Source organism: Aplysia californica, unplaced genomic scaffold (genome assembly GCF_000002075.1).
Source record: "Aplysia californica isolate F4 #8 unplaced genomic scaffold, AplCal3.0 scaffold00174, whole genome shotgun sequence".
In the NCBI taxonomy this organism is placed as follows: Eukaryota; Metazoa; Mollusca; class Gastropoda; order Aplysiida; family Aplysiidae; genus Aplysia; species Aplysia californica.
Window position 1 is genome coordinate 233,458 of NW_004797444.1, and position 25,805 is coordinate 259,262.

Consider the following 25,805-nt stretch of genomic DNA (forward strand, 5'->3'; position numbering starts at 1 on the left):
TCTTCATTATCATGTATGGATAACTCACTTGGCCAGTAGATCATCTGGCGTTTCATCCATGAGGTCATCAAGAACTTTACGCAAGACACTCATAGGCCACTCCTTGCGATTGTCCAAGCTCTCAATACCCTGAAAAGAAATAGACATGACAACATTATCTTATGTCTCCAAATAAAATACGAAGCCTACCAAGCTACTGTCGTCTACAGCGATTGGGAATATGGGAATACATCAGGGATTACGCAACACCAAAACACATCAACTGACAATATGAAACAAAACAAATCAAACACCACTCACTTTCTCTTTCAAAGCAGGAGTGAGCTTGCTGTAGAAAACCTCACTCGGGCGAGGGATGGTGGGCACAGGTGCGGGCAGCGCAGGGTTCCCGCCAGCCCCGCCGTGATTCAACGGCTTGAGACTCTGAGCCAGAGCTTCGCGCTGCTGCCATTTCTTGTAGAGGCTGAACAACGCTGTGGCCCCCTCCACCCACTGGATCAGGCCTGAGCGAGGTCCCAGAGGAGTCACGGAGTAGCGACGAGCCCGGTACTGGTGCCGACTCTCATTCCTGGAATCGTTTAGAAAATATCATTCTTGAAGTATTCTATTTTGTTTTATCTTTCTGAATGTAACCTCATACTATGATATACATATCTGCAACAAAATGTCTTTTTTCAGATATAACTTGCCCTTGCCTTGTGCTTTAAAAAAGCAAAGTCCAAACATTGCAACATTTATTCCAGCAGTTTCATATCCACCAACTCTCAGTAAGCAATATGAAGAAAGAAACAAATTTTAAAAATAACCTGCCAAAGCCTTTCTCAAATAAGAAAAAGACTCTTTACTGTGATGGAACAGTAGTATTTCTTAAAGAAAGGTACATTTTAGATAAACTAAATACATAAACTGCTGTAGCCCAACTGTCCTCACTTTGTGTACATCTTTTTCCCCTTAGTGAACCCCCTTTATGGGTTAATTTGAGCTGTTAACAAAAATAGATTAGAGAGAAAACTTGAAGTACTTAAGCTGTTAACAAAAAAAGATTAGAAAGTAAAACATGTACACATTTGACACTCACTTTTTATTGCAGGCAAACATGTCATTGACAATGGACAGGAACTGCATGATGCGCTCATCCAAGTGCAGATCTTCCAGTCCTTTGAACAGATACGGATGTCTGTGGGAAAAAAAAGAAATAGAAATTACTGAGGGTTTGGTTCGATCTAGGTCCAGGGAATAAAGGAGCTAAAGGAATAGTCATGCCTTTGCTAACAACAGATGAGTCTTTATTTTGCACCCCAAAAAAACCCATACAATTTATGTAAGTTTCATTTGGTATGAAAGTTACCAGTATTTCCATAACGGTCAAAAGCTGTTAATGACAGCGCATGGCCCATAGGTGACCTACTTTTTTCCATCAGAGCCAATAAAAATGAGCTTTTTCGGCTTGGTCTTTGTGGGCAGAATCTGAGCAAAATTGTGTACAGCCTCAATAGTCACAACCTGAGAAGGAAAAAATAAATTCTCGTTACAAGAAGGCTTTATCAGGAAAATAAATACAAAGTGCAGTCGAAACTGTCCAAGACTGTCATCCATTGTCATTGTGGAGGACAAAAATGTGGGACGAGGTCGACTGTACAGGTGATTGTCTTAGACAGGTGCTCATAAGAGCAGGTTTGATTTCATACAGATGTCACGTAAAAAAAAAAAAGGGACATTACACAACAACTAGCCTAACATAATGCAAAAAAAATATTTCTGAATCTATCTGTAGCAATAGCCTTTGATGTATTTTGTAAAAAAAAAAAAAAATGACATTGCAATACATGACTGCACATACAGAAAATTCAGAAAACATTTTCACGACTTCAGTGAACTAGCAGGATTATCTGACCAAATTTAAGTATCAACAAAATGAATTCAGCAATCCATACAAGAGAAAGAATTGCAGCAGAGTCCTTTCACCAATTTCTAAACTAAAGTTTTAGACACATGTATAGATCGAGAGAATGATGAATCGCTTGACCTTTCTTTTCCTTAAATTTTCTTGCTGCATGTGGGGCTGAAGTAACACAGAGACTTCAACTTAATGGTCACATTTTGAAAGGAACAACTGTGATATTAAAAAGAAGTTACAAGAGCAGGCCATAAAAGAATGCCCCCCCCCCCCCCCCCTGATGCACTAGAAACCACCTGCTATATGATGCATCTTACTTTGAAATACAAATCATTTACATCATAAACAAATCTATAAACTATACACTGATCATCTGCCACCAGAAGGACGATGGCAGGACAGAAGACACTGACCTTCCCAGCAGACGTGAGCCCAGGCATGGGGATCACAGAGCTCTTCAGGCTGGCCAGCTTAGGACTGATCTCGTCCATCTTCAGCTGCAGGCTGTTCCTCTTCTGGGCACGCTGCTGGAGGCTGTGGTGGATCTGAAATAGCGAGAAATTGTTCCCAAATCGTAAATCAAGGGTTGAGATATGCTGTATTTCCCAAAAACACAGGATGAGAATGCCGACATTTTGCTAGAAGCAAAGTAACACCATAAAATAAGTAGTACTGGATAGATGTTATTAATTTTAGTATTACTAGAATGAAACATACAAACAAAAAAAAAGGAAAGATGAGGACGATAGGTATCTTATAGGAAAGAAGCACGACACCACATCAGAGCACCCACAAACCACCCACACTGAATAGGTGTAACAGGAGGAGGGCCACACCAAAGCAGAGTTCATGACACTGTTTATAATTCTGGTTTCTGAAATAATCTCTTTTCTAACTGACACACAAATACACTCATTTTTAAACTAACATGAATTAATTCATTGAATCTCTTTCATCTTAATCAAATAAAACACCATACGATTGGAGATAACGACAAGATATCAAAAGAAAATCCTATAAGAAAGTCATGTGGACAAACCTCATTAAACCCTTCGAAAGTACAAGATAAAATAAGATGAGAACTGTTTTGATTTTTTTTTTTAACTAGTTAAAAGTCCCATGCAAATCAAAACTGATTATTGCAAAAGCAAAAATTGTTACTAACACTTTTGAACAAAGCCCACGTATCATGTGGGTTGGCAGGGTCTTGTGGATCCCTCAGTCTCTGCAAGGCAGCAGCGATTTGCTTGCCATACGCAGCCTGGAACCTCCGCTCCTGTGGCGTCTGAGCTGCCTGGGAGGTGATTTCATGCAAGTGCTCCATGGTGTACAGTGTCTGTGGAAGAAACACATCAGTATTTATAAACATTAACATTTTTAAAAGTACATTATTAACCAGCTGAGGAGAAGAAAAAAAGTTAGTTCAAAGACATGTTTATGACCCGATTGGCATCAAAATATGTTTTTTTAAATTTTCATCACTGTTGCACAACAGAAAGATGACAAAGTAGTCCATACCTGTGCAGCGTACTTTTGCAGGGAAGATGCGTTAGCAAATGAAAGGTCCCAAATCAACCTGTACATTATAAAATTGATTGGGAATACAGGATAGATTATACCCAACACCCTAATCACCTATAACCTTTTTTCAGTTTTCATAAGAAGGCCATTACATGGACATGTACCTTAGGGCAAAGCCAGCAAAAGGCTTTTCACAGTTTACAGAACAAGAATATATCACAAAAAATATTGGCAGTAAAATAAAAGTGCACTTTTGATGACGTAAAAACAAGAAATTGGTTCTGGAGAAGCCTCTTACCATTTGATAGATGTCAAGTGTAATTTTCTTGTGTAGGGGCTTCCCTACAATCATTTTCATGCTTTTTTTTTTAAGCTTTAAAGTTTTTATTCATTTTGATATGTCACAGTTGAATACCAAACAAATTATTTCCTTAACTGTTGAAAGGAATACGAGAATAAAAACACAAATCACCGGCTTCATGATAGTGCGATGCTTCTCCCGAATAACAGTCTCCTTCATGGCCTTGCTGAGCGACTTGTTCCCCTCCACTCGCTTGATCTCCGTGCTGAGCTGGGCCAGGCGTCGCTGCACGTCCGTCTGCTGCTGGTTCAGAGTGCCCAGCCACAGCTCCTCCCACAGCAGGGTCACACGCCGAAGCTCCTGCACCATCAGCTGGACCTCGGCTATCATCCTTTTCATGGTGAGATATTTATGGGAGAGGGGAGGGATGGAGAGTTTTAAATCTACGGTCTACTGACTTTATGCATATAGGACAGGTGCTATAAGCGCATGGTAGGAGAAAGGGTAAGAGTGGTGTCAGTTTCAAGAGCTAAAAGCTACATACGAGAGCTGTCCCAGAACTAACAAGAAAATCGCAATGAAATGAGAAATGTTGTAATGACTGAATTACAACTTACAATGTTGGCTGGCTAAACATTCCCTGCATTTCTCAACATAATCCTCATGAACAATCAAAGGCCTTTATGTGACCTTATGTAACTGCGTGAGCCGTAAAACTCTTACTAAACAAACTTGAACAGTCAAGCCTGAATAAATGAATACTATCATGCAAGTGCTCATATGACCTTATGTATTTGCGAGAGCCCTAAATCTCTTACTAAACAAACATGAGCAGTCAAGCATTTTCTCTGTCACCGCATGAATAAATGCACACTATCATGCAGAATTTGAAATAAGCCACCGAAGCCACTCCATGACATGCTCCACATGGTTTGTGTCATCGGTGAATTTTACATTTCTTCCTGGCCAGGTAAAACTTTATTAGTTCAAACAAATGGAAGTCTGAAGGGGCAAGATTAGGGCTGTGAGGTGGAAGGGATTAAAAACCTCCCAACCTCTGTGGTCATTCTTTGGTGACCTTGGTAATCTTAGGGGTGGCATTGTCATGTTGCAAGAGGACACCCTCAAATGTCGTAGTCTCTTATGGCACACTGCTTCTCCCATCTTATTGAGGGTTTCACACTGTGTGGCTGCACTGATGAACTGCAGACTTAGAAAGATCTGTAGTATCAGCAATCTCACAAGTTTTGAGCCTCCTGTCTGAAAGATGAGGTTTTCAATGCATTTAGTTTCAATAAAGAAAACAAAAATATCTTGGCCATTTCCAAAATCATACTTTACACAAAGAGTATGTTTAGTGTCTTCTTACTGAGGATTTAGTTTTGATAAGGCATCAACAATGGAAGACAAGCAAGCCTGAAGTTCAGGGCTGGAACCCTCATCCAACTCTTCCTCTTCTTCTTCATCCTCTTCACCGCCAACTGGAATCTCCAGATCTTTGTCCTCCGCACCATCATCTTGGGACAAGTAGGACTTGAGGAAACCTGTGGGACATTAGAGCAAGCTGGTAATCAAAGTGTCAAAATTCGATATGGGTAGCAATTAAAAAAAGAAGAGAATAAGAGAAAAAAATATACAATGAAAAAGATACTTGTCAATATACTGACAACAAATTGTATTGAAATTCCATTCATTATATCCCTATATTAAAGACAAATCACAGATCATCTTGACCGGTTTTTTAATTCCACAAGGTCATAAGAGTTCTTGTCCTTGGGACTGTTTAGTCAAAGCAAAAAGCAAATGCGACATTCCCTCTGTGGAAAAGGGGTTGCCTTGGTTTACTGGGCCTTGTTGTACAGACCCAAGTGTAATTTGACATAAACGAAAATAATAAAAACATAAATTCTGAAAGAAGCAGCTTTTCACAAACCCTGGAAATTCAAGAAATAAATATGACATTCTTAACATATCCACCTTTCTGTCCTGGCAGCTTGACCTGGATCTTGGACGTGCTTCCTACCACAGCCGGGTAGACAATGAGATGCGGAGCGTCTAAGGCGATGCGGCACAACAGCTCCGAGATGCTCTGGCGTACATAGCTCTCGGGGTGACTCAGGCGAGAAAACAACTGAGGAATGATGCCTGCAAAGTGCCCAAAGTGTAAGGTTAATGTCTAGACAACATGGATTCAAGTCTTTCAAATTTTCAGAAATGGTGTTTATTGTGCCACCATTATAGCAAACAATAACGTAGCCAACAGGGCGGCCAAATCCTACTCTTGATTGTAGGACCACCACGAGATCTTTCCACATGCACAATTTGCTCATGGGACCTCCCAGATTTTCGCTCTTATCCAAGAAGGCTAGGTGTTCGATCTTCCCTACCCTCAGATTAAGGGTGTGGCTGAAAGACAGCAGTTTGAAAGAGCCAGCAGTAGCAGTAGAAAGCGGTAAGAGTACATGTTTTTGTCCCTGGCAGCTTTTGATCCTAGGACCTTTTAACTAAAAGGCAAATATGGTAACTCAAGACCACAAAAGCCCCAACTTTCACTTCTAATCACAGTGATGTGTCCCTGAATGAGACATGATAATCTTAACTCAAAAACAGGGTGCAGGGCAGTGACAACCAATGTGTTTGCAAAATTGTCTGTTCTGACGTGACATTGTGCATTATGAGGCATTAATGCAATCTCTGAACCATTATAAGGATGCCTTGTACTTGACATTATAACTTAAATACCCCCATGGGGATCGGTAAAAGTGTTTTTTTTACTTTCTTTCTTTTTTTCTTCAAAACCAATGATTTAAAGACTTAAAGAGAGGACCAATGAGGAGGGATGAAAGCAGGCAGCCTCATAGATATAAGCAGAAAATTAACTTATCACTGCTGTTTCGCATTTGTATATGTAATAGTCATACTTTAGTACGACTGCCTCTTTTCCCTTTTTAGTCTAAAAAAACAGAAGCCCAAGCTCAAGGGGAACCAAATCTCACATACATACACATAAAACAATCCAACACAAAGATCAGCCATTAAAAAGGAGATGGCTCTGCCCTACTACGAGAGGTCACCATAACAACAAGACACAAAACATGTAAGAAATCCCCCAACCTTTCCAGGGAGCCGTGGGTGTCTGCGACAGTCCAGTCTCCAGCACTTCCCGTAGCTCAGAGGCGTACTTCACCAGCAGCCTAAGCAGGCGCAGGGTCGAGGTGATGGTTCCACCCTCATTGTTCTGACCTTCATTCTGCAACAAGTTGTGTGTTCAGTCAATAAATAACAATAAATGACATTTATGCTGTGAATTTCCATTTTGTAAAACACATCAAAAGCAAATTATGATCAATATAAAATTTACTGGAATGGCTATAAACGAAAAAAGTTACTCTCTCTCCTTCTCACTCTGTCTGTCTGTCTCTTTCTCTCTCAGTCTGTTTGTCTCTCTCTCTCACTTGTAATTTCTTCATCCGTCACACTGTCAGACATGCACATACCAGAAAATGTTACATTGTTGGGACAAGTAGTGAATAAGTATTGCTTCAGCTGTTTCTTGAAAATATGAATATCAGGGGCACTCCTTATTAAAATATGGGAGTTCGATCATTACATGGGAATTAAAGTAAAATAAAAGAAAGCTCACCATATGTCCAACAATTTTGTTTTTTGGGATTCAAACAAAGCATTTGTAATAGTAGCATATAAAAACGTTTAATTTGAGGCAACTTCTAACCACCCACTTCGCATCCACTGTCAAGCTCTAATGCTAAACTTACCAAGCCATTCACATGCAAGTAGGTGAAATAAGCCTTAGCAGAGAGCTGGTAGTAGTGATAGACTCTCTTCACCACACCACGCCACACAGATATCAGCTTCTCAACACATGGGTCTGCTGGCCCCATCAGTGAAAGCGAACAGGCCAGAAGGCGCTTCCTCACTGTGTCAGTTCCATCATCATACATGCTCTGAAAGATATATTTTTAAAAATATGTTATCATCTTCTTCGCAAGGGATACACTTTTTAAAAAATGGTTATTATCATGTTGATGACACAAACTGCCAAGCTTCAATCAAATTTCAGTCCTGCCACCATGGCAATCATTAACTTTGGATGGTAACATTGTTGCAAATCCAGTATCTGCTGGAAAACACACCCTCAGAAATAAAACCCAATACCTGATGACAAAATGTAAAACTCAGATGAACACAAAGGTGCAAGCTACTTCTTTTTTGAGAAGCCTTGAATCAATTCTTTTGCTCAAGGACAAAACCACATTGATACCATTAAGAGAGTCTACAGCTTAATCCACTAACAACTCACTTTTCATCCCTCTATTTAACCAATCTTTCAGTAATTGATGCAACATATTGCCAGATTTTTACTCTCATCACTAACAACTATTAAACCAATACCAAGATCATTAACAATACCACCTCCTAGAGGTTGTATAAGCATCAGAATAACAGCATGTAAAGGAGAAATCTTAAATTTTCAAGTAATTAAATTCTTGAATTAATTTACTTTCAACATTTCAATAGGGCACAGGGACAAATGACAGCAAACAAACAGCAACAAAATTAATGTGAGCAGGACAAATCGTTCTTAAACTCTGTGAAATAAATAAGCAGAAACAATTGATGTCCATGAGCTATTTTCTATTGTCAACCCTTCAGCTTCTTCAAAGTTTTACGCTAGTTATAGAGGAACAAATCTGCTGACCTGGTCTTGGTCCATGATGTCCTCGTCGCTGCTCTCCTGGTTGTGAATGTGGCTCAGGATGGACAAAACTTCTTTCTCCTCACCTCCAGTTGTGTCCTGTAAATAGTAGACATGAGGGGGATGCAAAGACAGAAAATAATATAACAACGGCAAGCTGTTTAAATGTGCTAAGCCCAGAAAGCAAAATTTTTCAGGAGACAGAAAAAAAAACCTTGATTCTTTTAACAATTGCACTTAAACTATGTATCTTTTCTTGTGGGTAGTTGTTGTTCTCTCCTTCCAACATTTAGAATTTGAATTTCCACAAATTATTTCTTAAGCACCTGCAACCAATACTACAGATTATAAAACTGAAATAAAAATTGTTATTTTAATTTTGGGCTTAGCACATCTGAACAACTGGCTGACAATAACACAAGTTTTAAACAGATGCCAGAAACCATGACAAGGCAGCTCCCGTTCAGAGTTCGTTTGTTTTAGTAAGAGTTTTGCGGCGCTCGCAACTGCATAAGGTCACATGAGCATGCGAAAAAAATTGGTTCTGTTCGCAACAGCACATTGCACAGTCCGGAACTACTACAAACTTCTTCCTGCAAGAGCTGCCCACAAAACCACGCTCTTGCAAAAAAAAACACCCAACTATATGGCATTAAGTAACAGGAAAATCATAGATGTAACAGGACCAATGCTACAAAAACACTGACCATCAACCATTGTGAGAAGGCATGCTGATTGCAGATTCTTACCTGTGGTAGAATTTGGATCACTTGTGCTTCTTCCTCAGCAGACAGTTTCACATAGCCGTTGCTGCAAAGAACGGAAATAAGGCATTTGAACATTCTTGAGATTAACAATTGTACTGAACACTGTAGTCGGAGATTATTGTGAATATGTAAGGTAGATGAAGATTCCAGAATGAAAAATGACAAACTAAAATAAAAAGGAATGAATTCGCAAAAACAAAATTGAGGATCTTGATTTTTTTATGGAAATAGAATAGTTTGTTTTTTTCAATTTAACAAGGAACGAAACAAAATTTTTAACAAGTGTTTTACACAAAAAAAAAAGGATGCAAAACACACGAGATTCATATCATATTCATACACTTTCCAAAAGCACAAAATTTTTCTGATACTTGAAAAGGCTTTTTTTTTCCTATTGCCCATTTATATCAGATTGACGCCATCTGATTAGTAGAAAAAAGTGCATATGATAGTGTCCAATAGTGCATAACGTGCATACAAGTAACTGTAATAACAGATAGAGATTCCAGGATTATAGATGCAAGTCTTTGATCTGAGAGCGGGGATGATTTTAGATATAATGGTGGTGATGAGCGATGGTAAGGGATTGCGTTTAAGTAATGTTAGCGTTAGTCTTATCTTCCTCTGCTCCAATGAGTCAAGAGGGACGTGGGCTCTTGAAAAGACTGTCATTATTCCTTGTACCTCAAACACACTTCGCTAACTGCAAACCAATTGTACAACAATTGGAAATCACTTCATTATGTACGAATTTTGCTATTTTCGTGTTCTAAAACATGTAATAGAAAAAATTTGGGACCTGAAGACTAGTTTGCTGTGTGTGTGTTTCATTATGTGTATTTTCTCTATGTGCATGCTACAGCGTTCTTTACTGCAAAGAAAATACTTAATTCCGTGGAAAAAACAAAAAAAGCTAACCTCATCCTTGTCAAAAGCATCGCCCATAATTAACAAATTTTTAAATCATCAAATCTTTCAAAAATCTCTCACCTGGCGTTGTCAACTGTCTTGCGTCCCCACTTGTAGCACCAGGCAGCCAGGGAGAACCACGCCTTGCCTAGGCTGGGACTTTGCATGCTGCTCAAGTGAAGCAAACGGCCCAGTATGCTCTCTGACTTGGATAGCAGTGGACTAGAACCAATGGAGTCTCCTGCAAGACAAGCAATGGAAATGGATACTGAGCTGGTATTATACGCATCTAACAACCCTCTTAAAAGAATAAGCTTATTTAACGGTGAAGATTTTACGTCAACATAATATAGGTATGTTTAAATGAGCGATATAATATAGGTTTGTATAAATGAGATTTAACTGAATATGAAAAAAAATAAAATAAAATAAGGCAAGAAATAATGAAAGTTCAAAGTTCAAGGACCAACAACATGACCTGATAAGATTTCTACTATAGGTAAGTTGAGGTTACAAATTTTGTAATTGGGAAGGGTGGTCCAACTTAAGAAATCAGGACAACTGTCATAACTTCCAAGCTCTTTGCTTCCTCTCCAAAGTAAGGTTTCAGGCCTCAATAAAGACCTCCAATCAAGAGCAAACATCTTTTAAAAATTTGACAATAATCAAATACAAACAACCACTCAGCTACCTTTCTTAAGCACCTAGCCCTCCTTGATTATCTATCTAGAGCCAACATTTCTAGGAAAAACTGACAATTGTTGTCACATAAAAACATTTTTCATCCACTGGTCTAACTCTCTGAAGGAAAGTATCAGTCAAGCCCTAGCTGACATCACCAATCCACAGAGTCTTAGAAAACTCAAATAACTGTCACATAAAAAAGAGTTTTCAACAAAAGTTCACTCACCTCTCTGAAGCAGGGTTGCCTGGCCCCCATTGACCGCCACGCGCTCCAGTTCTAGCAGACTGTTGAGCGAGGACACCCAGTTGGGGCAGTTGACAGCGTTGTTCATGAGCGCCTCTTCCTGCACTTCATTCATCTTGCTGAACTCCATCTGCAAACGGAGTAATGATGATGATGATGACAATGATGATAATAATTATAATAATAATAATAATAATAATCATAATGATAATAATAATCATAAAGCAATATAACACGGACGGGTCAAACACAGAAGACTCGAAATCAATCATCCGTCAAACTGTGCCTGCAGTCCCGGGTTTTTTTTCCTTCTTAACCTTTGTAAGATATCCCTCGAACTACAGATCCCTCGAACTACCGAGGTCCCAACCAATCCGAGCTATCCGTGTTATACTGTAGAATTAATAATAATGAATTACGTTCACATAGAGCATTTGAACTAGGAAAGTACTCTATGCGCGTTACAATAATAACTACAAAGACCATAGTTCACATAGTGATCCTACGTTCATCACACCATGAACTGCATTCATCATTTCCATGCAACAAAATGAGGATTTTTTTTTTTTAAAGTAATTTTTTTTAAAAGGGCCCAAAAATCAATTTTGGTGAAGCGACTAACCTGCAGCCACTTGACCAGGGTGAGGAGAGACCTGGCATTGAGCTGAGCACACTCTGCGTCCAGCATCCAGCTCGCGGCGCCATCTAAAGGCCAGCTTGAGGCCACCACGCTGCCAGAGAGCACCTCCAGCGACCCATCTTTGTTGCCAGAGATTCTCAGAAGTTTGGCCCCCTCTCTCTGCAAAGGCAAAATTTTTCAAACAATTGAAAGAAAAATCTCTGAACATACGCAAAAAATTAAAAGGTTAGTTTTAGTAAGAGTTTTACGACACTCGCAACGCAGTTATGAGTGACAAAGATTAGAGATGTTACAAGAGAGTAACAAATACAAAAAAGAAGGAGGAGAGAAATGGAAGATCGATATTAAAAAAGAAAGAAAGAGCAAGCCACACCAGAGTACCCGTCAACCACCCATCCAATAGGTGTGAGCTACAATATAAGAGTTAGTCCTGCGACTTGAGTTTTACAGCACAATGCTAAATTTTAGATTATAATATAAGCATTATGGAAAAAAGATCGTGACCTTGAAAGTGAAGGCTACATCAACACAGCAAACAGTGCATATACACAACACATGCAGACACCCTACAATTTTGGCTAATAAAAAGACAAAGAAAAAAAAACGAAAAATGAAAACAAACAAAGCAAAAAAGATCTTTTTTTAAGAAAAAAAAAAAGGAAGAGAAGAGAAGAGAAGGAAAGAAAGAAAGAGAAAACATTTACCTGCAATTTGATCATTTCCAACTGCTTGGGGCTGCCACACACAGCCAGTGGCCGAACTTTGGTCAAACTAGCCAGCAATGAGCCCTCCGGCTGAATCAGGTCAAGGGCCGACCGACACTGTTTCAGCAGGATCTCCTCTGCTGTGGCCGTATTGAGCTGTTTGCGAGCCACATTGGCCACGGCCAGTCTCAGGGATGACAGCTGGTCCTCCAAGCCTGGTAAAGGATTTTTGTAAGAGTTTTACAGCACTGGCAACACAATTAGGTCATGTAGGTGCAGATGATTAGAATTGTTACTTGAGAATAAATAGCATACAAAGAAAAGATGGAGAAGAGATAAGGCTGATAGATGTTTCATATGAAAGAAGAAACAAACCGGATCAGATCCGCCGCCAGGTAAAGGAGAGTGGAATTATTTTTTTTAGTTTCAATAAATGGAAACAAATAGACACAATACTAGTCATTTTCTACAGGGGAAAAGTTCACCAGACGAACAGGAACAGAGGGAAAGTAAAGAAGTTGGACCTTGCAGTTGTGCTCTCCAATCATCCACTGGCAAGTTGTTGCATAGTATGTAATCTCTGTCGTTTTATTTAAGTTTTAGTCAGGTTTAACTGTACTTGCAACACAAATTGGTTGTGTAAATGCTGAAGATTTACAATTAAAGGCGTTACTAGAGAATAACATACAAAAAAAGACGGAGGAGAGATAAAGACTACTTTCATCACTTTAAAAATAATGATACATCCAGCCAAGACACTTTATGGTAGGTGTACCATTACCTTCCTCTTTATCACAGCCCAGGAGTCGACTCTGTAACTGAACAGTCCGGATGAGCTGGTTGTAGACTGTCACATCATCTACTCCAGAGTCTAGCCTCGGTGACAGGGGCAGCAGACTTGTCTGTAGAGGAACAATCAGTTCAACATAAAACACAGTGCAAACATTTTGGCATTTAGTCAAAGACTCAAGTCAAAATGAATGAGACAAACCCCAACTTTTCTTTGTCAGGCACCTATCATCCCAAAAATCCTCCTTCCTTAATGCGAAAATACAGTCTAAGTACAAATATATGACAAATATAGCAAAAAACTGGTGTGCTGATTAACAAAAAATATATCTGGCTTAAGACCACAAAAAATGCCACCTTCTTTAATGCAAAAACATGTTGATAGAACAAATATGACAAATGTAGTCAAAACTGGGTGTGCTGATTAACAAAAAACATGTTTGTCTCAAGACAACAAAAAGAGATACAAGATTTCGCCTCTTCTAATATTGTTACCTCATATCACCAAGAAACCCAAATTATTAAAACCATTATATTCTCTAACTTACTTTTACTTTACTTTTCCCATACAGCGGCCACCCGGGTTCTAACTTTTCGGCATGTCGATAAGGCAAAGAATTTACAGGTTTTTATCAGGTGTGCTTTGTCGCTGTATACGTTCTCAAGCAAACAGGTCACCTCATGAGCATATTTTCAACCACTTTCAACTGCTTTAATGATTTCTTCACAGAGCGAAACCCTTCTATTCTTCACCAACAGCTGAGAATCTTACCTTGTTCTTTTTGTCATCTAGCTGTTTTCTGAGGGCCACCAACGAGGCCAGCTGCGTGAGGCCATCAGAGGGCAGGGCCGGGGGCCAGGCCATTGCACACACTCTCAGCAGTCCATCTCCCAGCCTCTCTGCCTGCTGGATGCAGCGGACAGAGTCCACCCTTTGTGAGACAGAAGAAAATGTTTTAGTAGAGGTTTTACGGCACTCGCAACTGCATAAGGTCGTATGAGCGCCAGAAGAACAGAGGTGTTACAAGATAGTAACAAACAAAAAAGAAGAAGGGGAGATAAGGACGATAGATATTTGATAGGAAAAAAGGAGCAAACCACACCAGAGCACCCGCCAACCACCCACGAAGAAAATGTGTGACTTCGTAAGTCAAATAAAGATAAAGAAATACCCCCCAAAAATAATACCAACTTTGATAATTAGCAATCTTTAACTAAGAAAAAGTGCTCACTGCCTCTGTTCACCCCACCCCCCAACTAATTTTAAAAAATAAAATAACAATGTCATCACACTGAAATTTACGATAGTGTTATAAAAAAAGTGGAAAAAATTTTTTTAAATACAATATACTGCATCCGTCATTCATAGAAAGTCATGGATATGACTTATCAGTACAATAAGGTAGACCAGAATAATCTACAAGGAAAAAATATAGACAGCTTAAACAATAATAATAATAATACTCTATATCATTTACAAAGCACCTATCCCCATGGACACACACACACACTCACACCTCTAGATGCTTACATAAATCCCAAGTACAAAACAATACCAACAAATACAGTTCTACAACACCGTTCAGGGACAGGCTCAGACCAAAGCATCTCAAGAACAGTTCTCACCTATGCAGCACTTCAGTTTGCTCCATGAGCTGGGTAGAGGCACGCAGGAACATCCTGCGTAGCTGCTCTTCTTCGTGCGCCATGTCCCAGCTGGACAGAACGCAGATGGCCTCAGGTCGCAGGCCGTTGGTTTCCGTCAGGCTCATGCCTGGCACCAGCTCTAGGTTTGTCTTGATGCCCTCTAGGTTCCCAGACTCAAACTCCGCCATGGCTCTGCAAAGACAGGGTTCTCAGTTAGCTGACGGTTTGTCGAAGAAGAAGCAGGAGAAGAAAAAGGAGCGGAGAAAGAGGAAGAGGATAAAGTGGAGGAGAAGGATGCAGAGGAGGAGGTGAGAAGCAGGAGAGACAGCACTTTAATAGCACATGTCTCTGCTCCAACGTAGGTTCTACACATGTCATAATTTATTTCTACACTAACAATCCTGAGCTTCCTCCAAAGCATTCAGGGATATGTGCCATTTTAAACACTTGCTCAAACACTACCACACAGACGAGACCTTTACTTTCTTAGCTAGGAACCCATTCCCATTTGAGTGAAGTTAGGATAATTTGTGTAAAATGCCTTGCCTTTCTCCTGGACACAACTTCAGGCCCAAACCAGATTCAAACCAGTGACCTAAAAGTTGTCAGTCCAGAAAGATCAGCACTCAACTATCACTATTACAAAACAGCATTGTTAAAACTAACAAAAAATTGTAATATTGAGCATAAACTGTACTAAGTTGCTCACACAATATCCTATCCATAGCCATTTTACAAGAAAATTATTGTCCTGGCAGTTTCTCTTTACAAAATTAAATAACAACTCTGTTGCAAGCAAAATGAATAACCCCTTTGTTTTTTACTCATTCTTTGCAAACAAAAAGTCAGAGTTACTAATTTTTGTTGTGATAGCAGCGATTAGCAAAAAAACACACTGTCATAACAAATCCAAAGGCACCAAAAGTCTTCTAAAAAAATAACATACAGAGATGTTTCAAAATAAAATGTACAAAGTCCCTTGATTGTCTACTCACTTGATCAGATTGGAGTCGACAGAGCTCCTGAGCACGCTGCCCCCTTTGCTGTAACCCGACTCCAACTTGAGCTGCTGCTGCTGCTGTAGGAGCCACTCCTGCCACTCCATCACAGAGTCCCAGTCACACAGACGCATGTAGCTGTCCGTCACCTGCAGCAAAGCAGAGACACAATGAATTTATGACGCGACATTCCATTAAGCGTAACACCCTTTCAATCAGTTTGATCTTCTTTTTTTTAGTAGAGGTTTTACGGCGCTCGCAACTGCATAAGGTCATATGAGCGCAAGAGTTTGATCTTCTTCTGTGCTAAATGAAATAGTAGTATGTTATGAGAAAATACATTTAAAAAATATAATTCTTAAATGTCTTAATCTGAACAATCCATTATGAGATCAGTTCTGATCCTGTGAATATTCAATTACATAGCACACGACCTTGACAAAGGAGACTATATTCCAAGGGGCCATTTTTACTCTTAGACACAAGGCCAGGAGGCACCCATTAATAACAAAAAAATTCAGACTAATTTTTAGGTTTCGTTCGCCAGACAGCCGGGATTACAAAACAAACAATTGAATGGATCTTTCTGAATGCATGGAAAACCTATGGGAATAGTTTAGCTATTTTCCCGACCACAGTGTAGACCATCACCGACCTGATTGGCCACAAAAGTCAGAGTGGACTGCTGGTACTCCATGGGTTTTACTCTGCTGCTCAGCTTTCTCCGCGGACTGTCACGCGGCGAAATGCGGCTGAGACTGAGCCCCTCTTCGTTTTCCTCGTCCTCCTCATTGTGATCACTAAGCATGATCTTCAGAGAACTCTTGTAGTCCACCGCAGCTTTCTCATACCTTTCAACAACACAGAAGCAAGATAGTAAATAAGTTTTCCATTTAAAGGAAAGATCATGACAGTGCAGGCAAAGATACATGGTAGAGAATAAGTATTATGACCATTTTCTTACCCTTTGAGCCCCACGTGCCTTAGCCGATAGAATAAGTACACAAGTACCCAAGTACTCACTCGAGTATTTCATTATCACTCAGACTTAAGACTCGAGTAAAAAATGCTGGACTCGCACACCATACCGTACACCTGAGCTTTAAGAGATAACATTTACACCCTTGCACTCTTCACTATGTATTCAAAGCACAGTAGGCTTTTTCAAACCCCAGTTTGCAAACTAAGTCACTAAAAAATAGCAAAACAAGAAACAAAACAAAAAGAAACCAAAAAAACCCCCAAAACCACTTGGACCTAGTCTGTTTCAAAATTGAAAATTGTTCCCTCTCACAAAACCATACACACGGCAAAGGCAAGACACAAAACCAGGAAGAAGCAGCTAAGAGTACACTTAACACATATATCTCATACGATGTATGGACCAACTGAAGAAAAAAAAATTATTGGAAACATTTACCCAACAACTATACGCTCTAATAATACACAGAATAAAGGAACAAATGATGACCAATAACCACATCCCTTCATCCAAAGAAAATTGTAGAGTGTATGTTAAAAAAAAAAATTATCGCTGAGTTTCTAACAAGTAAGTTCTTTCAACAGAGAGTAAAGGGGGAAAAAAAAAGAGTGGATGACCTAATGACTACAATAGAGAAATCAGTTTTGCAATAACAAAATAAAATCTACGGATATGATAATAAACCATCTAAAATACTATAACACTACAGATGGCCTGCATAGTATAGTACAGCATCCAGTTCTCTATACGTGCAAAAGAAACCAAACACATTGCACTGAATTGTTGAGTACTTGGGGGGGGGGGGGGGGGGGTTTCATGCTTTCATGAACCGAAATCGTGATTTTCATGATTTTAAAAACAATGCACTACATCACATGATTTTCATGGAACTCTTGACACTGAGAGACTCAAACTGCAAATTCAAGGCATTTGCAAATGACAATATGGGCAAACCGAAAATTTTTAAAAAGAGAGAGAGAGAAAGAGAGAAAGAGAGAGAGAGAGAGAGAGAGAGAGAGAGAGAGAGAGAGAGAGAGAGAGAGTGGAAAAAAACCTTGTGTACATTAGTTCCCCATTCAAAAGGTGTCACACAAACATAATTGCCTACATCTCTGTCATCACAGGTTCTTACCGTTTGTGAGCCTTTTCAGCGGCAGCAAGGATCCAGGACATAGCTCTGCCTGTGGTCTCTCTACACCAATTATAGATGCCCAGCACACTTTCTGGAGCTCCCAGTTCACACAAAGCCTGCACTATGTACACCAAAGCTTGTTCAAAAACAGGACCCTGTTGAGGTGGGGAGGAAACCAAAGTTCTTTCAAGCTTCTGCAAGGTTTATTACTAGATACCAGTAGTTCAGGCTCAGCTGGACAGATATATTCTCAACTCTAATGAGGAAGTTGAATGCGGAGGAAAAAGCGGTCACTGTTTACAAAAAATGTTTCGGTCATACTATGATCTTTCAAGAACTCCGAAAATCTTAATTTCTCTAGCCTCTGCATGCATGTTCAGGGATATCTATAGCAAATGGTGAAAACGAAGGGCAATGTCATGATAAGCATTAACACATACCCATATGTATGTATACATACACAGTCAAATCTGCTCTAACTGCCACCTGTATAAGACAATCACCTGTATAAGACAACCCCTGTACAAGCGGCCCCTTCCCATTTCTCCCCTTGCGTCTTTTTTTTTACATCATAATGACTATAAATGGCCGCTTGCACTACTGTATGATTCCTAGGAAGTTGAGATTGTTTCAGAATGCTCTCAGGTCTGCTGGGGTAAGAATATAGATTGTGAAGCACATAGAGCTTGCTGATGAGCAGGGATTAGCGCTATACAAATCTATTATCTATTTGTGGTGGCCGATTTTTGCTATTCAAAAGGCTTTTTAATGGCTGCATCGATCCACATGCGATTTTCGCCAAAAGATTCTTTAAAATATTCTCCAGAGCATGACGCCCTTCGTCTTTTCAGTTTAGAGACAGTTTTGCTGCAAAAACCTAAATTTCTTTATTTCGCTGATCGCTTTTGTAGGCCGACGCTTCTGTCTTGGTAATTTGAGAAAATCCAGAAGTGATATTTCGCAAGGCGCATTTTGTTTTGTGAGTATAGATCTAGACCTTATAATTTTTAGCATCTCTCAAGATTTATTGTACCATTCCAGTAGAGTGTAAATATAGTAGGCCAATGACTTTTAGTTGATATTAAAGCACCGATCATTCCTTTCATCGAAAGGGGGGCCAGCTTGTGCTATCTGTTTACCTGTGTGGTTCCAGCATCATCCATGTCACGCAGGAGCTCAAAACCTTGTCTCACCGCCAGGGCAGACATGCCACAGTGGACAGATATGGTCAGCAGAGACATCCGAATACGGGACAGCCACTCTTGGCATGTGTTGCGGTTTGTCCGGAAGAACGTTTTCACAATCTTAAAAAAAAAGAGAGAAAAGAGCAAATCAAAAGCAAGAATATTAATAAATTCATTTCTACAAAAGAATGTAACAACCATCTTTTATTCTTTCATTAACAGCAAATCAACCAGAAACGTTCAGTGAGAAGATCTGACGCGGGATATAAATTGTCCCGTGGCAAACAAGAAGGAGTGTGTAACCTACACTTAGCTGTGCACAACGAACATCTACTATGGTCTCTCCCTCAACTTGCTCCTTCGTCCTTTTCCAATATTGGAACCACTGAGACATGCACTCTGCCTACAAAACATTTAACATGTTTCTAGGAAAACAAAACAACAAAAACCATTGAACAAAAAAGATAAGAAAGCAACTAATTTGTTTTACAATACAAAAATACAAACTATGTGTAAACCAACTAAACTTCAGAATTTCAGTTTTCTACTGTTAATTAATAAATAATTTTTTTTCACTAAATTCAAGAAATGGGAGTAAATCATCAAATCTGACAAGAATATTCATGGACAGTACCTTGTGTACTGGTGGCATAGCCACAGCACACCCTTCATAGGCATTGTACAGCAATTTCTCCAGATGTTTCATGAAATTCATCAAGAGATGGACCCTCTGCAGGCAGACATACTCTCCAACCTTTTCACCTGTAAAAAAGGAAATAAATCAAAAGGGTTACAAGCACAGATCAATCACTTTTAGGCTACAGCTACTTTTGGTACTTTGTTTTTCTTCTTTAATTAAACACAGCAAGACTGACGACAACTTTTTTTCATCAAAACATAGAAGAAGCTGTTGAGGGGGTCAACAATATTTATTCAGCAAAATAAAATCAAAATTCAGAGACAACAATATCAAGGATTTACTAGCAGACACATCAACAGCAAAAAATCTTAAGTGTATTGAACACAAAAAGTGGTGTTCAAGATGTTGACCCAACACCAGTAAATGCAGCCAAAAGAATATGAAAAAGACAAACAAAATAAAAAGATCAAAAACAGATGTACCATATTTGACAGCATACACATCAAGACCTTTCCCAACAAAATGAGAGAGAATTTCCTAGCCACAACATATCACAACAAAATAAGATTGAGAATTTCAGAGCCACAATACTGTATGTATTGTAATTATTTACAAGTTGAACTCGCCACAAACCATGGTAGCCTTTCCTCACAGAAAATAGAAAAACTGTACTGCTTTCAAAACTTTTCTTTTAATCTTAGGCTCAAGAGCGCGTATAAACAGTCATACCTCTGCCTCCGTCCCGCCTATCTGACCCATCCTCCGTGGCCTCAAAGCTCTGAGACTCTGCAGCAAATGCCTTGATCACTCCCTCAATGGCCATGAACGTCTCCGGGGCTTTTCCCAGTGGGGTCCGAAGGCGAGACAGAATGGCAAACTGAGCGCACTCCCAGGTGGCCCAGAACCACAGGAGGGATTCGTTGTTGTCAATCTGAAACAGTCCACACACCACAAAGTTTGAGATTTGTTTTAGTAAGGTTTTACAGCGCTCGCAACTGCATAAGGTCATATGAGCGTCGAGGGGTGGATAACAGAAGTCCAAACAGGGAATCAGGCTTACTCTGCTCACCTCTCTAGCCTCAACAGCACAAAGTCTGCTTCGACTATCAAGGCACCCTGGAAATAGCAGTTCACAAGAGAGTGACAAACATACAAAAGAAGTGGAGGAAAAGTGACGATAGTAAGGATGAGAATAGAAAAAGCAGCAGTTCCCCCTAGATGTTGTTCTCGCACAGTATAAGCACGACATTGATAAATCAGCCCATTTACAATTCTACTGTGCACGAGAACAAGTTAATATCTCCCTTTTGGGAATGGCCTAAAGACAACTTCAGTCAGTACCACTGACCTGGTTGGGGGGAGGGGGGCGGTCTGAAATTCATTTCCAGGCTTGCTGTCTCAAGAGCAGCAGAATCAGTCCACAAAAACCAAACGTTTGAACAAGACATGAGGTTAGTATTTTTAGTCTCATGAGTGGCAACATTCCCTCTCTTCCTGATGAGCCTCATTGACAATAAATTCTATTTTTCAAGATAGCTGAGAAAGACAACACTTTCATTTTCAATAAATTTGTGCAAAAATAATAACTAGACCATAACAAAAGACATATTTCTTTAACACTTTGCCATCATATTTTGGGGAAAATCCAAAGAAATTAGGAGATAAACAACGCCAATTGGCAAGATGAGGCGGCAGAGTGTTAAATCACTCAACATGGAAAGAGGTTTTAATTTCTGAACTGGTGCTAATTTCCCTTCTTTTATTTTTTTCCAATCAGAAGGATAAATTGTGCGGCCAGTCAAACATTAAAAGTAAATAATGTGTCGTAACAGAATATTTAAAAAACTCATTACCATAGTTTCAACCAAGATACTGACAATGATCAAAACCTCTTTAGAGCCCTTCCTTTCTCAGCATCATTTCCATTATCTTTAATCTTGTTCCCCGTTTTTTTCCTAAGTATTCAACTACAAGAAGCATCCACTTATTACCAAGCTCAAAGTCAAATGGTCATCTGCACTATTAGCCCAACAAATGGAAATAGAACCCACAAAAACTCAAGCAAGTTACTTACAATGTCAGTGAGGCCAACTGAGCAATCAGAGTTGTCCTTGGGCCTGTTGCTTCTTTGCTTGGCATGGTACATGGCCTCCAGCCAGTGGAAGCTACCATTTTGGCTGAAATATCCATGTATATAAAATTTTTTAAAAAACAATAATTCCCCCATTTTTTCTATTTGCTTCAAAAGTCTGGGGGGGGGGGGGGGGGAGTTCAAACAGAAGAAGAGCAAACATTACACTTAATCCTGAAAATGACTTTCCTTCAACTGAGCCCAGCATGATGGGAACAGCAACTCTATTACATTATGCTATAGAAGATCAACTGATTAAAAAGTCACTTTTAGAAGGCAAGAGGATGAAAGGTGAGGGAAAACCTAAACGAACACAAGTCATATTTGCCTCAGTTTCTAAAAGAGCTTGGGACACAATTCAGCAGATGTGTAGACATAACACTATATGATTGCTTTTAAGCACAAGTGGGCTATCCCGAAAAATGCTGTTCTGAGAAAATCGAAGGTAAAATTTTTGCCCCTTGTTCAGTTTCTTTAAAATACAAGAAGAGTTTTCTCAAGAATTCTGGAAACCCTCGAAATATGGTTTAGCCCGCTTGTCCTTAAAAGCGACCATATACACTGTGAGGATGGCATGCCAAGTTAAAGGCCCAAATTCTTATAACAAACTTGATTTATTGCAATAAACGAGGTCATCATAAAACAAAACAACAAGAACAAACAACAGATGGATATGATCTCACCTTGGTTGAGTCCCGTTGAGTATGAAGGCCATAATGTGCCTGAAATTGTGAGAGTGAAAGTGGCCTGAGGGAGCCTGGGCCATATGGGCCCTTCTCACATGCCACACAGAGGTCAAGCCCACTTCTTTGCTGCGTCTCTCACTGGACATCCACTCTTCTTCTCCTTGAAACAGGCCCATACTGACAAAAAAAGACAATAAATAAGTAAAGACCCTTGGTTTGAAACTGACACTTTCTTTTTTGGTTGGGTTTACAGTAGCTGGAGAAATTTTAGTAACTTTGCTATTAAAATTTTCCATTCATTTGAACAATTTAAATCAGCCTCAGGTGGAAAGAAAAAAGTCTTAAGTTAAGAGGTAGTGCCTTATTTAACACATACCTAAAAGAAACCATTGCAACTTTTCCCCGAGATAAAATTTTCCACATAATAGCCGAACCTGCTCTAACGGGCCACCTGTATAAGACACCTGTAAATACCGCCACTCCCTTTTTGCTACCTTGCCATGTTTGTGTTTTTTTAACATTATGATGACATTGTGTAAGATGGCCACTTTTCTCCTTGACAATGGGTGGCCACTGTAATGAATCTTTATGAATGTTTCAAAGGTAAACAATCAATGGTCTTGTTGATTGTTACTCAAGTTAATTATGTGGGTGCATTCATGTGTTCTTTCGCAATTTCAACTGTATGTCACAGAAAATTAAGCAAACATGCTCGTTGCTAACTGACAATAGTCACAAGTGAATTTGCGGACATTGGTCCAGGGCTATTCAGTACTTTAAATAAGCACTATGTGAATGTAATACTGTCTTGAGTTACTTACTTGATGATCTTGTCAAGAGGTAATATCTTCAGCAGGGACAGGAAAGACTCCCTTACAGTTTTGCGGGTGTCACTGATCCGATACACACACAATTCAGCACACCTAAAGTAGTGCAGAGGGAGGAAACAACGGAATATGATACATAAAAACAAATAAGCAAAAACATGAGCATGTTGCTGTAAAGAGAAAAAGGAAAAGCTCTAAATGTTTTACTAATCTCCTTAAGCAAAGTCAGTTTTCTTGCACCAGCCATGATATTCCAATGCAATAAAGTAAGAATAAAAAAATCAGACCAAAACATCAGGCTAAAACATCATGCTTTTCAGTCCACCAACTTTCCAGGCTGGTTTCTACACACAAATAGATCAGTTACTGAATATTGGGGGGGGGGGGGGGGGGAAAAAGAAAAAGAAAAAAAAGAATCATTGTCAACATTGCATTCTATATTATTTCATTTGAACAATTCACAATGAAATATCAAATACATGTACTTCCCCTCAATAAAAAAAAAGGAATATCAAAATAGAGAAACTTACTTTTTCACAACAGAATGATCAAAGTTTGTTGTTGCTTTGAAGATGGTCTTCAGCCATTGAGCAGAACACTGGAGGATCTGCTGTTCCCTGTGGTACCCTGTTAAAATCAGATCAAAGGGTTTATACAGTTGTAAATAAAAGAGCATTCATTACAATTGTAACCACAATAGAAATACACAAAATGGGGACCCTAACTTTAACAAACCACAGTTTTTCAACCAAAAAACCCCAAAATAAAACAAAATAAAAAATAATCCACTGAATGTGTTCTTGATCCTCATCATCATCCCTTCAAAAATCATCGAAGGTACAAAAAAAAAAATCATTCAACAATACTTAAAACCATTCCTAAATGTGTGACAAAATACATAGATATTTACACATTTATAAACTGTGGGATAGACTGGGAAACTTATGAGATCAGACATTTCCTACCTTGCAGGATGACGGAATTGATCAAATCATGAAGAGCTGGTAGCGTGTACACATGGGGAATTGCAGCAAGGGCGGCTACAATGTCTGAGGACCATTTCATCAGCAGGCAGCTGCAGAAAAATGTTAGGCAATTGTTTCAATAAAGATGACGAAGAGTAACAACTAAACTCTTATATAATTACAGTTTATTTAGAAAAAGACTACCAAACTAAGAAAACAGAGATAGAATATGAAGACTATAGTTTCTTCTAGCACAGAACATTTTAACTAGAGAGAGACACATACAATATCCATCAATGGAACAGGTGACTTCCAATTAAAATAAATTTGATATTTAAAATGCACTGAGATGATGTTTTAAGACTAACTCGCCATCATCCCACTTTCAAAATGTCACTTACTTGTGACACTTTATTGTCATTCAGAGTTAAACTTCAACCAACACAAGGAATGAAAATAATCACATCTTAACATAACAAAATCGTAAAGAAAAGCAAATCACTGCGCCTACATATAAGTTCCAAAGATCAGAGGCGTTACTAGAGCGTAGCAAACATAACCCAAAAAAAGGAGAGATAAGTGTTACGTGTATTTAGTCACTGTGAAGTTACTCGAGTTGACATAAGGATAGAACTACGTCCTAACTGTCAAACAACTTCCTGTCCAGTGAGTAAACATTAAACACGACCTATCTGTTGAATCTCACTCTTCTGACTCTTCATTTATTAAATTAAGTTGTATGCACATCACACAAAACAATAACGACGATAGCTGTTTGATAAGAAAGAAGGAGCAAACCACAACTTCACTCACCGACAGTCAAATGCAGTGCAGGAGCTGTCCAGCAGGGTGACCAGTATGCGGAGAATTTCCGAGAAGTTCTGACTGGTGGCCTGACTCATGGTGGCCAGTCTGGTGGAGTCCACGGGGCCCGGGGGCGACAGAAGCACGCTGCTTGAGATAAAGTTGCCATGTCTGGGAAGAAAAGTAAAATTTAAAACTCATCATAGAACTGACTTACCAAGAATACTTAGTTTTTAATTTTTGTACAGAGTTTTAATGGCACTTGAAACACAATTAGGTCATATAAGGGTCAAAGATTAAAAGTGCTTCCAGAGAATAATATAACAAGAAATGAAGGAGAAGAGGTAGGGATGATACATGTTTGAAAGGAAAGAAGAAAGAAACCACACCAGAGCATCCGCCAATCACCCACACCTAACACATCCTCACAGCATCTCAGAACTTGCACGATTATCAAGAAAAGTTTACACCCAGACAGAACCAGAAATCCCAACTGAGCAAGATATACAATTCGCAATTAAAAGGTATACCATTCAGTGACAACTTTTCCTAAAGGTATCCCATTAGATGACAATTTCACCCTATCATTACATGAGACCTTGGCCTCATGGTACTAAATTAAGTAACATTTTCACC

At 39.3% G+C, this 25,805-nt stretch overlaps 1 protein-coding gene across 1 annotated transcript in view; it reads right to left on the reverse strand.

Moving 5' to 3' along the window:
• Positions 1-25,805, reverse strand: part of LOC101852767 (serine/threonine-protein kinase SMG1) — an 85,973-nt gene that overhangs the window by 40,639 nt on the left and 19,529 nt on the right. Inside the window, exons 16-47 of the mRNA XM_005098154.3 lie at positions 25,179-25,340; positions 24,366-24,475; positions 23,931-24,027; positions 23,395-23,496; positions 22,571-22,750; positions 21,831-21,933; positions 20,486-20,687; positions 19,751-19,878; positions 19,072-19,236; positions 17,933-18,087; positions 16,474-16,669; positions 15,816-15,967; positions 14,800-15,012; positions 13,946-14,105; positions 13,166-13,286; positions 12,385-12,599; positions 11,663-11,839; positions 11,023-11,170; positions 10,194-10,353; positions 9,186-9,246; positions 8,440-8,535; positions 7,496-7,684; positions 6,834-6,969; positions 5,697-5,864; positions 5,089-5,263; positions 3,891-4,110; positions 3,063-3,233; positions 2,311-2,442; positions 1,409-1,503; positions 1,079-1,177; positions 301-568; positions 29-129 (exon numbers count right to left, since the gene is read on the reverse strand). Coding sequence (XP_005098211.1) covers positions 29-129; positions 301-568; positions 1,079-1,177; positions 1,409-1,503; positions 2,311-2,442; positions 3,063-3,233; positions 3,891-4,110; positions 5,089-5,263; positions 5,697-5,864; positions 6,834-6,969; positions 7,496-7,684; positions 8,440-8,535; positions 9,186-9,246; positions 10,194-10,353; positions 11,023-11,170; positions 11,663-11,839; positions 12,385-12,599; positions 13,166-13,286; positions 13,946-14,105; positions 14,800-15,012; positions 15,816-15,967; positions 16,474-16,669; positions 17,933-18,087; positions 19,072-19,236; positions 19,751-19,878; positions 20,486-20,687; positions 21,831-21,933; positions 22,571-22,750; positions 23,395-23,496; positions 23,931-24,027; positions 24,366-24,475; positions 25,179-25,340 — 4,857 coding nt within the window. The remainder of the gene's footprint in view (positions 1-28; positions 130-300; positions 569-1,078; positions 1,178-1,408; positions 1,504-2,310; positions 2,443-3,062; positions 3,234-3,890; positions 4,111-5,088; positions 5,264-5,696; positions 5,865-6,833; positions 6,970-7,495; positions 7,685-8,439; positions 8,536-9,185; positions 9,247-10,193; positions 10,354-11,022; positions 11,171-11,662; positions 11,840-12,384; positions 12,600-13,165; positions 13,287-13,945; positions 14,106-14,799; positions 15,013-15,815; positions 15,968-16,473; positions 16,670-17,932; positions 18,088-19,071; positions 19,237-19,750; positions 19,879-20,485; positions 20,688-21,830; positions 21,934-22,570; positions 22,751-23,394; positions 23,497-23,930; positions 24,028-24,365; positions 24,476-25,178; positions 25,341-25,805) is intronic.